The sequence below is a fragment of the Tigriopus californicus genome, chromosome 11 (assembly GCF_007210705.1).
Source record: "Tigriopus californicus strain San Diego chromosome 11, Tcal_SD_v2.1, whole genome shotgun sequence".
NCBI classification, from domain to species: domain Eukaryota; kingdom Metazoa; phylum Arthropoda; class Copepoda; order Harpacticoida; family Harpacticidae; genus Tigriopus; species Tigriopus californicus.
In genome coordinates, this window is record NC_081450.1 from 12885670 (window position 1) to 12900140 (window position 14471).

The window sequence follows — 14471 nt, forward strand, 5'->3', positions numbered from 1 at the left end:
TGCTCGCCCGACTTTGTTTCCGGGTCGGCGATATATAAAGAGGATGCCTGTCGGGATTTTGCTCTAGTTTTGAATCAGTCATTGACGGGACACCAAAGTGTAGTAACGTTCCTCCCTTTTATCATCATGGGTATGGCAATATTCACAATATTGCTTAATTATGTCATGCCCAATTTCAACATAATGTCACTATTGTCAAGTAGGTTTAACACTTAATCCTTTTTTGAAGCCTTGAAGTGACGAGTTTTGTTCTTACTCCTTCAGATCCGATTCCCCGTGAAGACGAGTGGTCTCGTAACGGATCCACATCTAATAGTTCGCAAACCTCAAGATCCATCCCTCAAAATTCAACTTTGTCAGATGAGCAACGTCTCCTTCAAACATACTTGCCTTCATCCAGTATACCACACGGATCCTTGTATCCGTGCCAGTTTGAAGATCGTCTTCAGTTACATTACCGAACGCATTCCTCGATGCATTATGGTTATCCTCAGTTTGTTCCCATGGTGGTCCCTGACTCGTGGAAAGGCTTGTGCTCAACATCGCTGCGTTCTCGATACACAGAACATCAAACGAATTGTTTGAAAGAAGTGTATGCAGTGAAAAAATATGTCAACACAGACGAAATGATCGAATTGTCCTGCAAAACCGGTCTGTCCCGTCATCAAGTGAAAACGTGGTTCCAAAACCGACGCTTAAAGGATCGCAAAGTGTCCAAAGCCAATAATATCACTGCAGAATCTTCACAGGAGCCTACTCGCAGACTTCCTGTTGATGAATAACCCTACACTCTTTTGTTATGTTTGTCAAATTACTACCTCCTGATTCAGGACTGTAGAGGACCAGTCGTGGCTAAAAGGTCTTAACTGTGTTCTTAAGCCAAACAAAAAAAATCGAAAATTGTGTTACCCCGATGTATAATTATTTGTAAAATAAGTGAATTCAATCCTTCGGATGTGAATAAATCCCCGTGAGATGCACTTCCCTCGTTTGCTCACCTCTGATATCCCCGGCCTATCGAAACGATTTATGAAGAACGAAGCACATGCTAGCACCTAGTGCTGGGGCGAGTCCGGACTCGAGTCTTTTAGTCAATTTTGGAGAAATTCGCCCGAAATTGGCTTTTTAGAACGAACTCAATCTAGTCTAGACTCGTCAGAAAAAAAATATTCATTTGTGCTCAGAATTTCACAGCACGAGTCTTTTTGCTCGAGATGACGCTGGTCTGGCAGAAAGTCAAATCTGAGCACTCGAACGAGTCCGACTTTTGCCGGACTCGCCCCAGCACTACTAGCAACAATAGCATACTGGTATAATAATATTCAATATGAGGGAGTCGGGCCGATCTACTTTACTTCGGCATTGAATCCATGACCTACGTAACTCGGTTTCAACCAATAAAGTCTAACAAACCATCAACCTACAGAAGAAGAAAGGCCAAGAGAGAGCACTACGAGCAAGCCTGGCATACCAGTTTTTAGAGTGTATGACAACTGAACGGCTGCAAGGGTATGGTTTCAGATTGTAGAGGCACTGCCTTCAATCGACTGGAGTTGCACTGTCGATGTACCAATTCAGCTGCAATAGAAAAACACAACAAAATCTTCTTTATCCTTCTTTGTTTCATGTTTAATGCTCAACCCATGGCCTCACTCAATTTATATTCATTTGTTTTGAGAATCGCATGAATAAAGGCATTAAAAGTCAATCCCCATCGCACACAGAGTGCAGCGTGACTGGAACAAAAAAAAAATCTGATTGTGGCATTTCATGTCAGAATTTTAGCCAAGTCCAATCCTATTAGTGCACAAGTTGCTAGTGCAATAATTTGAATGGACAAACCTATTAATATTCGTGAGGGCGAGATAACAAAAATTTTATGTAAGGAACAGGGGTGTCCTTGCTTGGCTTCTATACTGGAAGTAAGGGATTAACTTTGGGGAAAAATACATTTTGCAAGTATATGCATAGCTGAGCAGCCAGTCTAAACTTTACTTGAACCAGGCCCACAAACAAAGTACCAATCTGAGTCACGAACGAATCAAGTTTTTAAAGTTTAAAGGCTGTGTATTTAAAGTGGACTTTTATTATCTCCATTTGGCTACGAACAGAAAGTCGTCATTCTAGTCATTGTTACAAAACGTCTCCCTTTTAGTCAAGTTCGATGTAGAAGTTTTTGCCTATCGTTGAGAGGTTGAAAAAACCGACTGCGCCACTGTATATTCGTAAACCAAGTTTTAAAAAAGGATGTAAACCGTATGATTAGGATGAAATAAACTATATGTGGATAAAAATTCTTTACAGGAGGACGGACAAGGGAAAGTGGGGAATGACGTGTTCATCAAGAGTGGAGAACAAAGGCATTATCGGAAAAATATAAACAAGATTGCACGCAACCTTAGACACACGATCACTCCAACACGTCATTCGAACAGGGAACCTTCCTAATTGGAAAGAACCTACTCCAAATTCCACAAAACGTGCGCTCTCTGCTAATTATTAATTGCCAATGCGTGATATTTATAGTGGCAGAATCTTCAGGCAAGACAAGTTCATATGATCCGTTAAGATTTACACCACTTGATAATTGTCTTAAGTTATCCTTTTCTCTCATTTAATCTTCCCAAACCCAGTGATGCTATTGAACCTCTCTTGATAGACCGTGATATATACATATATGTGTATATAGATCAATATATTTCAGACATTATTATCACAAATCGAATTTCTACTTGGATAACATATCACCCCCAAGTATCGAGGTGAGCGCAAATCATACTGGTTTGCTCAAACCACTTGTTCACATCCGACAAGTCGGCACGAATACTTCGAGCCACAACACTTCTATCACTGAGTGGAGATCCGAGAACCGTTTCCACCATGTAATGCCGAAACAAATAGTACGATTCCGTGGCCGAGAATGTGACTTCGTGGCCAAATAAGGCACTGAATAGGTACTTTCGATTGAATTCGACCAAGGCGTACAGCTTACTGAACATTTCAGTTTCCGAACCATTGATTTGTCTCATCAGCTTCACAACGTTCGCTCCAAAAGTAGACCCTTGAGTCATTGAAGTTAGATGACCTAAAGTAGCAGCAGTTTGCCCTCGTTGCCTTTCATAACCACGGGTAAAAACATTTTCTCGGGACTCTTTGGGTTCTGGACGATACGATAGTGGTTTTGACTTTACTTGAAAATTGATTTCGTTGGGTTGGATATTTCCGAGGCCAGATATCAAGGTCCCATCAATAGGTTGTTTGTATTCAAATCTAGTACTCATCTTTTGAGGGCTAAAGTGTATAGTTTCACGCTCTTCCGCTCCCAATCGTTTGGGATTGAAGTTCAGAGTCTCGTCCTCGATTAATTTACTCGACAGATCAAGCGGTTCACAGGGCATATTCAACATAGTTGGCAAGACACTTATTGCATCTCGATTGATCAAATAATCGCTTCTGCTCCACTCTAGTTTTCTCGCCGCCAATGATTTTCCACCAGGTCGTGCCTTTTTGGGCGGAGAAGGTCCATCAACTTTTCTAATCCAAGACTTGGCCTCGGATGCTTTCGGAGCGACATTGGACGCGTGGATGCTTCGTTTTCTCGATAGAGACATCTTGACATCGGATTGTAGTAGCGTCAAAGGCTTGGATTTTCCCAATGACGGGGAATGCTCTTTGGAGTCATCCTCGAGTGTGGATATGGGTGGAAGCTTACGCTTTCGGTGAAAAAGACGAGATTGAGGGCGTGGTTTAACATCAATAGGTCCACGTCCCGTTTTAGGAGAGATGCAAGATGAAGGTAACCCTTGGTGACGACTTCCGAAAGATGAGTCGTCTTGAACTGGTGAACTCCTGCATTCGGGAGAATTCTGATTGGCTTCAAGAGTTGAAATCTGCTGGTATTGGTTCCATATTGACACGAGAGTAGCGGGATCGTTGAGAAGATTCTTGCGCCACAATATCGACGTGACATGATCTTGATTTGGCTCATTCCCGAGCTTGGGATGCTGGTACGAATGAAAGGCAGAGTTCCGAGAAGAGGGCCAAGAAAATACGCCACAAGCCATTGCAGGGTTCGATCCTTGTTCAGTCAGAATTAGGAATAAACTGACGTTTTTGTGGAAGTGACATTCGATCTTGGGTTAGAATGGGAGTGAACGCACAAATAGATCTGTGAATGTACGTGTTCGTTGGATAATTTCGATTTGAATAATGCCATTATGTTTGATGGATGTTCAATCAAGACGAACAAATAGGTTCAATCTACTCAGCCAATTACAGCTGCTGAATCATCTTATAGTATTAAAATATATTCTTGAAAGGAAATATTAATACTAATTCATCCTGGCAAGATACCTTTACATGGAAGTTGCAGATTAGCATACTAGTGCGTTTTACCTGTTGACGTGGAGAATCTCAACCAAGATTGATAATCATTTGCAATTATTAGCATTTTATAAATCTGAAGGTATAACTATCATGAATTCCATGCACAAGTAAAATATGGCTAACCTTTCAACTTTGATTGTGGCTTTAGCATAGGTCCGTTATAATTACTTACGAAGTGTAATTCGTCATGATTGTTCTTTATTCGTTTAATTACAATTATTTTCCAATTTTGTGATTAACCACTCTTAAGCCTTACTTCAATTGCATTTTTTGGCTCTGATAAAAAATCAAAACGCCAAGTGCAACTGTTTTACGTACTCCTTTTTTGACATGTTTTATAGCTAATTTGTCCTGAGTATTCCAGTATAATTGTTTTGTCAAGTTTAGGTGAATTCTTTTTCAATGAAGGGATTGTGATATTGGTGCTTTACCATTATCGGTATTTTCGTAAAGAATTTTTTTTTGAAATATATGCCTTTCATGCGGTCTTGGCAACGCTACATGTGTGCAGCGTGCACTTCTAACGCGGAATTTAGGTTTTCCTAATATGTAATCAAAACAGCACATTTTTTTTTCTTCTTACTTTTAAGATAAGGAGGTCGTAGCACTACATTGGCAAACACAATCGGTAAATGAATGAACGGAAGATATTTAGACTTGTCGTGGGCGTTTTCATTGACAATATCAGAAAAGAAACTAATGCACAAGTAACAAAGTTATCATTTTGGCATTGCCTCGATGAGCATTCTGTACAAATTCTTTACTCAAAATTATAATCTGAATATTTCTCCTTTAAATTTCAATTTTTTTTCACATATGCATATTATAATTAATTAAGTGTTATTTCTTGTCATGCTTTCCCTTGTCCCGTTCATTGAAATTTTAAAAGCAAATGCGCTCTTTGGGCTAGAGATATTTCAGAACAACGTCAACTATTTTCTCAATTCCGGTCTAATTCTGGTGGTCAATCAAAAGTGGGCAGCCAGTTGAATTGAACGATGGCAGGTGCCAAAAGCGGTTATTTCCCACGGACTATGAAATGTCATCATGGTCTCTAGAGAGAAGGGAATCGAGAAACCAGACCGAGAAAGTAACACCAAGTCAGTATGCGTTGATGATTTGTTCTGACGTGTAAACGTCCTTTGGTTAATTGTAATCCTGTTAGTCGACAATAAGCGATTAGTTGATTGTCAGTCTAATCCGTGAAATTCAACATTTCCATACGAAAGCTGATAACGATATCATTCGCACCAATGGCAGACGTCGATATCACGTTAAGAAGTTTGACACCAGGGTGAGCTGTAGAGGAGATGTCCCAACAAAGCACGAAACTGCAAGGCCTAAATCTGTAGTTACGGGTAAAACAAAATATCTTACACGGCAACTAGCAATGTCTCGCTCTCTATTTCGCATATATTGAAGCCTACTCTCAAAGACCACATGAAAGTGATATTGATGGAAAGCTTCACATAGGCATTGACAATTTCACGCAATTTGCTAACCTTTTGACCACATTAAGGGAAAGACCCTTAGATTTGGCCATTTTTAGGAAATTTCTACATTTGCTACCTTTTGGCGCCCTTTGTAGCCGGTTTAATGCTTAGGATTTTGAAACTGGAATCTAGCTTCTTGTAGACCAACCTAGAGCAGTTGGTCAAACAGTTCCCAAGTCTGGGGTTTTCGCGAGCTAATCATTGAGTAACCCTGGATTTCTAGGTACTCTCCACCTACGCGACCTCTGACGGCCAAACAATCCCTGACTGGTGTCATTGGGCATACAAGCAAAATCATAGGGCCACTTCCACGGATTTAGTGTTGGCTTTGAGGCATTTCAAAAGGCATTACATCATTACCCATCCATCATACATCAAATCTTCAGGAAAAAGAAATGAATCGGGTCAACAAGGTTCGAAGCCTTTGAAACCTCCAATATTCAGGATGATTAACGGCTCAACTGCTGACACTTCAAAGTGTGTAATATGTAATGTCAATCAAAGAGACGCGGAAGACCAAAAGTCCTTCTCGCAATTTCGTTTACTGGTCGATATAATGGAAATCAATCGCATTCAATCGTAATCTGCTTCGACTCCAATACAGCGCAGTGCATTTGTCGCGAATCTATTATGGAATTTAGTACCGTCGACGACACGGAGAGCGCCTCTTTTCGGCTCTCGGCGTCTTTGTAGTACTCACCTTCCCTTCAGTGTTCTTGTCCCATGAGAATTCGATCCCCATTCGTCCCTCTGGCTATTAGTCTTCCTCAATTTGGGGCTCCTTGAATTCAAATTGGGCCACGCTCAAAACTGGCGCGATATCATCGTCCAACAACTCCATTGATGGCTGTCTTCACTTCTGTTTTATATTGAACAATTTGCGGTCCGAAATAATAATTTTGATTTAAGAGTACTTACTACCTATTACGAGTAAGGATGAGAGATATTGATAGTAAACAAAAATAGAGAAATTTCTTTAGATCCGTTGTGATCTTGATCACTCAGATTTCGTCAGAAGTTGAGTGCAAGGGTTTTGCTTTAAGCTTATCAATTTTGCATAAACATATAGCTCATCACGTTCTAGGTAAGCAAGGACTACTGTTACACAAAATGATAGAAATTGATGTTGTAGAATCCAAAGAGAAGTATAATGGCAACAAAGCGAGGTTAGATGAGACGGATAATTGTAAAAACAATAATGTCGTAGGAAAATCTCGAAGAAGCCGAATCAAAGGAAGTTAAATTCTCATATTATATTAATGATTTCAAACGCTTCAAAAAGGCCTGTTTTTGATAAATGTTAATCTTTTTCATGCTACAAAAAGTACTATATGAGCATGGATGGTAAAGAAATAAATGAGCATTATGTGACGATGTGGAAAGAAATGAACAAAGCAAATGGCTAATTTCTTTTATCCTTGATTTGGCAAGGAATTAATTTCAAATGTGAGGCTGTCATAGATTCTCGTTTGCACGACAGTTTCGGTCAATTTCCAAATCGAATTTTCGATAGTGAATCATTCTTTGTCTAAACTGCTAAAAATTTCGTTATCAACCCCAAGCTCTTCATCTTTGCCATTCCATTTGTACGGAAATCAAATTTGACTCGTTCAAAAAGACGCTATTGCTTACTTTTCACAGGTCTGAATGTAGTTTTTGACAAAACCAAGATTTTGAGTAGTAACAAGAGCATTCTATTATTGGCGTCCATGACTTTCGCTTTAGACCGGCTTCTCTTTGTATCACCAGATTTCAAAGCTATTTCAGACAAATGAACCCCACCAAAACGATTGATGAGACAATCCAGTGGTGTATTGCCATAAACTGTACTGGACTTGCTATCCCCATAGAACAATCATCAATTCCACGAATTTCTTTTCTGCGAATTCCGGACCTTTCACGTGAAATCCGAGTCTCGTCGTTTATGGACTCAGTTGTAAATACTCGTACAAGATACGCAACTTTAAAGTATCCCAACGTTCTTCGGGGGTTCCTTTTAACTGAACTTTTGGGATCCAATTTCTCATTGATGGGGGTTGTCAATTCACAGAAAACCCACCCTTGTATAGTCAAAATCCCCTACTACAGTCGATTAATCAAAGATATCGCTCTTTGCGAGAATGAACACGTCGTACTTCTTGTTTTCTATCGATCATTTCTTACAAACATACGTACGTAGGTACAAAAGCTTACCTCTCTTGCACCAACGGATTTTCAAATTCGTTCTTCTCTCGTCTTTATAATTAGTCATGGAGTATTCACTGTTTGTCCGGCTTCATCTGACCATTACAACTTGGAATTGTGTAAAAAAGCAAGTTTTATCGAATGTCCTCAATGAACAATTAATGTACTTGTCACTAGGCCTATAAGTTTATCATGACGACATGAGCATCTTGTCCTTGCAATGTTGGACCACAAAATGGTTCACAGTGTGACTGCGTTTTGTCAACACATTCGACAATGATATATGATCGAAACAGGAATCTGGGATTTGGCAATTGAATAGGAGGCATTTGTTTCTGAGGACACCACTCTAGAAGGTATCACATCACGTCTTTCAAAACACTAACCAAACCTCTAATGAACAATAAATAGGTTGGTCAGCCAACGAAATTTGGCCATTTTCTTGAACATGAGGGTCGAGTGGCAAAAATAGTGTTCTCATTTTTCACCAATATGCATTGTCCCATTATCGAATATCTTACTCCAACTCATCTACATAAAATCTTTCATTTTTTAGAATTGTTTAACTATTGGAATGTTGTGTTTTGGCAATCCTTAATACTTTTCCGTTAATTCAAAAACGCTTCCTTTCATTTGATTTCAGAAAATCCTTGGGAGAAACCGTTAGACTATGGACCCACCTCCACCAGGAAAATGCCGATCTCATTCAAACATTTTGAAAAAAAAGAAAATGAGATCACGATTTTCATCCGTTTATTTATTCTCTTGATATTCCTTAATTAATGTTCGAGTACATAATTTTCACCAATTGCATCCGAGCAGTTAATTCCAATTTGATTTCATGTTTACTTTATCAATTTTTTTTTCAGCGTCTTTGACGAGCCACAGGCACTTAATTCAGTTGGAACAATGTTATAAGGTAAATTCGGATAATACGAAATGCAGACAAAATTAAAAAAAAAACTCTTTTTGGATTATTATCAGAATTATCAATTGTCTTGTTCATAACTGGATTGGTTTCCCAGGATTAAGAATCAGTCAAAATGTTACCCTTATTCATGGGGGTTTACGTCATGATATATTTATGTATCGAGTAACACAGTGTTTTTTAATTTCAATCAAAAATCTAACGTTCTGTGAAAGAATTGTCCTTCCCAATACTTGACCCCAGAGAGTTTGAGTGCAGACCAATTCAAGCGATGCATAATTTCTTTGAAATATGTCTTATAATGACAAAAGTTTTCAGATCGCAATTTTCAAAAACTTATGGCCATCTTTTAATGCAATAAACCACAAAATTACAAAAGCTGGAAATATTTCAAATTGGACGAAAAACTACCGTATTTAGTTGATGCAGCCATCTAATGTCGGATTTCGAATACATTATCTGTGGTACGTGTTTCGACAAAGCGATTAATGGACCTTACAAATATACAAGTTACAAATTTTAACCTCATCGGATCCAATAGCATTTACCACAAAAGTAGCACTACATTCATCCTCACGACGATGATATGCATCTTCCAATGAAGGAAATTCGCCATCGGAGAGGGGTCTTCAAAAAGAGAAGGCTGCAATGAGCGGGGTATTCAATTGAGTCCTCAACTAGGATGTCACAGGTGTATGATGAAACGAGAATCAAGGCATATGGGACCCTTGGGGAAATAAAGCACCATTTCATCAACACAATATTATTACAAAATCAATCAATCAAAAAATCTGTTTCACCGCCAAGAGCTCACAAAGTACCGATTTACAAAAGATTTTTCAAGAAAATATTCATCATCAATATTGCCATCCCGTAAGTGGAAGTACATCTGACAAAAGCGTCCAAATAATCTTCCGAAATCTTGAGAACACATTGCAAGCAAAAGATGGCAAAAATGTTACAAGCTCGTAAAATGAACAATAATAAGAAGAAATTGGTCGCAATTGAACGAATTTGAAGTAATATTAGTTGAAGTTACTTACATTTCAAATCCATGTAATCATAATAATGATTGATCACAATTACAGGGTAACACATATAGGTAAGGTCATTTGTTAAATAGCTTTGGTTAAGAAAATGTCTTACTAGTTTTACTTGACCCCTTACAAGACTGGAAATCTAAATAAATACTCCTTGAGTTTCCAAACTCCGAGAACGCAACTTTGAATCAAGTCCCACACAACCTCTCTTCTGACCCGAACGCCTATTTCAAGTTGCAGCCTCACTACAATCGCATCTGGTTTGTGGTAAATTCAAAGTGATTATTAGTTTATTGGCTTATGAAATGAACAAACTCTGCTCTTTGGGTGCATTTGTCACTCACACGTGTGCTCGACAGTGCGATTTGTCATCGGAGAAATTGATTTTTAATCTACGAGCAATATCTCCAAACCCAAAACCCATATGGTCTCCCTACATCGGAATTGAGTGAGGCAAGACGTGGGGTGATGCCATAAATTTAGACGAAATCGTTTCTTAATGACCACCCGCGATGGGAAAAATACTTGCAAATAAATAATCATTAGATCTGGCTCGAGCCAGTTGTGCATGGGTGGGTTTCGAAGTGAAGAAAACCCATTTCAGTTGGATTGAGAATACGTTTTTGAGCCCATATTTCATGTTCCACTTCAATTTACATGCTAATTACCCACAGCTTGAGAGGAATATCAGGCAGTGGAAACCAATGCCACACTTGCCCAATGGTCACACAAACTTGGGATTCAAAATTTATTCAGGGTTACACCAGGGAAATAATCATTTTTCGAGCCATGAATCCGAAGTAGTGCCAATGAAAAACAGGGCAATCCTGAAACACCCGCGGGTTTCCAGCTAAGAAGTGGTATCACTTGACTTGAGCAAATTTGATCTATTAGTAAAGTAAAGGATAGCATATCTTCAGGGCTACTCCTGAGGTGAATTTCAATGAGCTGGGAGCCGTCCTCTACCTTCCAATTCTTGCCACATTAAACACCCATGTCGATCTGTTTATGGGCTTGCAAAATTGAATACCAAAGCCAGCATGATCGACCATTATCACTCGTCACTCTTTCGCAATGCACAAGATTTGGTTCTCTCCTTGAATCGCAAATGATATTTGAGACATAGTGATAGTGACGGTCTTAAACATTGGAATAAGTCGAGTTATGCCAATCGCAGTGCATATACATACGTATGGATGAATGCTTGATCTCAACCATCACAAGCGATACTGTCCGAGGTACTATGAAGTATGCATAGGTTAGTTCTAGGGTAGCACTTGCGGCAAACAGTAATTCATGTATTTCTTTACATTACGACAAAGAAAAGGCAAAACGTTTCTTATTGCACCAACCTCATAAATGAATGAATGGCCCATAAGAGCTGTTAAAACCCACAATTTTTTATGCAAGTTGACACCACAAGTAGATTGGATTCGTGGGATACAATGCTTATTTGTCAATGGTCAACCTCTGTTCTACGATCAAAAGCTTCCAAAAGGATAAGATAGTCTCAAGGACTTTTTATTACACCTTGTTATCGATGCCCTTTTTCAACACAGCGATAAAAGTTGAAGAAAAGAAAGTTGAAATGACAATAGTCTTAAATTGGTGGTTTGTTTATCCTGCCATCTAACAATTAAGTTGAGAGTTACAACACATATCATTCTCGAATCCTGACCTATGTAACGGTGAGCAGACAGGGCAGCAGGCTCGACAAACAGCTCTCTTGCTCTTGATTATCCACAGGCTAACATCTAATTAACCTGTGTAAATCGGCGCAAAATACAAGAAAGGTCCATGACATTTTGAAATTGGTGCAGATTTAATTCTGAACCGAGTTCAAACCGTTGTTAGTCTAAGCTTTCCTTGACCAACCTAAAGAACCTAAGGTCAATTTCTTCCTAAACGGTGAAAATTAGGCCTTTTCAACGAGCCTCTTTTGAACGTTAGATGGCAAAGGCTTTTGAAATTGATGACTTCGACTTCGATTGTTGACTGATCAACCACCCCTGGGAATGTAATCCCCAGCAGTATGATAATCATACGTATGTAAAACGAAATATGGGTATCTGGAAGCCTTACCCATCTCTACGTTATTGTAACATATGAATCACCAGCGAATTTGAATTGTCAGATCTGGTTAGCTAATAGCCCTTTAAGCAGGATTGGTCTAAAATTTGGTTCACGAACCTGTCCGATCCTGACATTAAACCTTTTAACTCTGATCTAAATGTAATCGACCAAAACTTGGTCTTGATAGCATATAGTTTGGTCAAACGCCAAGAAGTAGGTAAAAGTATTTTTCTCTTATGAGGACCGGTTTTCAGAGGTGTAATATTCACTCTCATGCACACAAGGGAAACCAAATGCCATAGTTAGAATCCTTATTTCATGGCTCTGAGTTCATGAGTGGCTGGAAAATAAGTTTCTAGCCTCTCGTGAAGAGATAGAACATTTCCAAACGTCAGATTTGGCTTTGAGTGGTTTTAAGTGTAGTTTATTCAAGTTTGAATAAAAAAAGCTCTTATGGTCAACACTTAAACGCGTTGGCCATTTCATCTTTCCCTCTTGTATGAAGAGAAGCTCGTGCAAGCCTTCACTCTTCTTTTCAAACTCGACGGCATGAAATGGCGAAAGAATTTAAACAGGCCGGTGTCTTGACCGCATGGACTTTCTTTAAGCCTCACTTTGTTAAACAACACGCAAAGGAAGCCCCCGCTATTGAATAAATAGCTATCCTCTTTTATCTTTTACAAACATATTTTCGGAAAGACAGTTTTTTGATGAGCTCAAACAATAGATTACAAAATAATGATTGCGTACTTATTGCAAAGACATACTATTAATACTAGTTTAGCATTAAAAAGAAACAATCATACATTTCCTCACGAACTCTGAAAAGTTAAAAGCACGAAAATTTGATTGTTTGCTACCTAGAATTTACTTGATTTGTAAAATCACATATGTTTTACCGTCCCATATTGTACTCTCTATAAAAATGGTTCAAATATGTCAATGGTACATTACAATCTAGGCTTCAATTTTCTTTTGTATTTTGATTAAGCTCTACAAAAAGCAATAGTAAAGTCGGATAGTCTATCACTGTGGGGACTGTAATCTTTCGAGGCTACATACAACTACTTTAGTGGTTGACAATGATAACTATGCAATTGGGAATCGCACTATAAGAGCAAGTTATAAAGGATATGACAAATCTCCTTAATTTCTGTCCATTTAGCTTTATTTTATATTTTTTCTGAAACAATCATTTTTTTTGTAATTTGAATCGGTTCAAACTTTGTCATCTGTCATTGTAAATATTGGTGCTAGGGTAAGCACCTAAAAGAAGCTGGAGAGGTTTTGCAGTCAATCCCTTGTTACCGAGATACTGTCAAACATTGCAAAACCTTTTTCTTGGCTCTCTATAATAAGAAGTAATAAAAAGCACGGAAGCTAAATTTCGATTAGTTGTATCAATGTTAGTAGCTGTACAAGATATTGACCTCCCCCCTTCCCCCAGACAGCAAGATATAAAAGAAAAGTCATGAAACTCAAATTGCTACGTTCATTTTTTTGCTCTTTTTGGCTAGGCATAATAAGAGTGTCTTAAATAAGGTAAAATCACGAGTACAATTCAGAATTTTGATCAACATTTCCTTTATTGTGATATAAAGTTCCAAGGCTTAAGTTTTAGGGATTTTGAATAAAGTGGTCCAATATATCATCATGGAGCTTGGATTCGGCAAGAGTGGGGCACTCGCTGAAGATAGTCAAGATATCACGATTCCGATTCCAGCTCTGCCACAAGTGTAGCAACAATGGGAGCACTCCACCATCGCCATTGGCGTACATCTCAACCCATCTGGGCGCATTTCCACGCCACATGTACTTGAGCCCACGGATCAGCTCTTCACTCTGTTCGGGACATTGCTCTTTGACCTTCAGTGCTGTGGACCAGAAGGGCTTGTAGGGGATCCGTTGGCGTGCATCATGGAAGAAAAATTCATCCGTCTCACTGCCCAAGGCCAAGTGGCAGAGATCGGATCCAGGACGGCGAATCTTGTACACAAGGTCGCACGGTTGAGGGAGACATTGGGCAAATCCTGCCAAGGCCATGCACATGAAGAGGGTTTTGAACATGGTGGATCTTGTTGGGGCTTCCTGACAAATAGAGGGTTAATGGCAGGTGACCAGTGGGCTTTGGACCTTCTTGATGCGGAGGGAGAACAGGCGATGAACTGTGAATGGTTTCACGTTGTGAGTGGTTCAGCAATGTACGGCACAGTTACAAGGAAAATAAAAGAGTTCTTGAATAAATTTATCTTTTTACTTCTGGTGACTGGGATCAGATAGAGAAGCAAGATAGCTTTTCTCTTATCTGAAGCCAGATTTGGACAAATAATTTACTGGGTTCACTGACCCAATTTTTTTCAAACAACT

At 39.0% G+C, this 14471-nt stretch overlaps 1 protein-coding gene across 1 annotated transcript; it reads left to right on the forward strand.

Annotated features, from left to right (window-relative positions):
* LOC131890185 (homeobox protein HB3-like) lies at positions 1 to 980 on the forward strand. Its single transcript, XM_059239486.1, has 2 exons — positions 1 to 130; positions 265 to 980. The coding sequence occupies exons 1-2, from the start codon at positions 127 to 129 to the stop codon at positions 780 to 782; spliced, it is 522 nt and encodes a 173-aa protein (XP_059095469.1). The 5' UTR covers positions 1 to 126; the 3' UTR covers positions 783 to 980.
* The last annotated feature ends 13491 nt before the right edge of the window (positions 981 to 14471 follow it).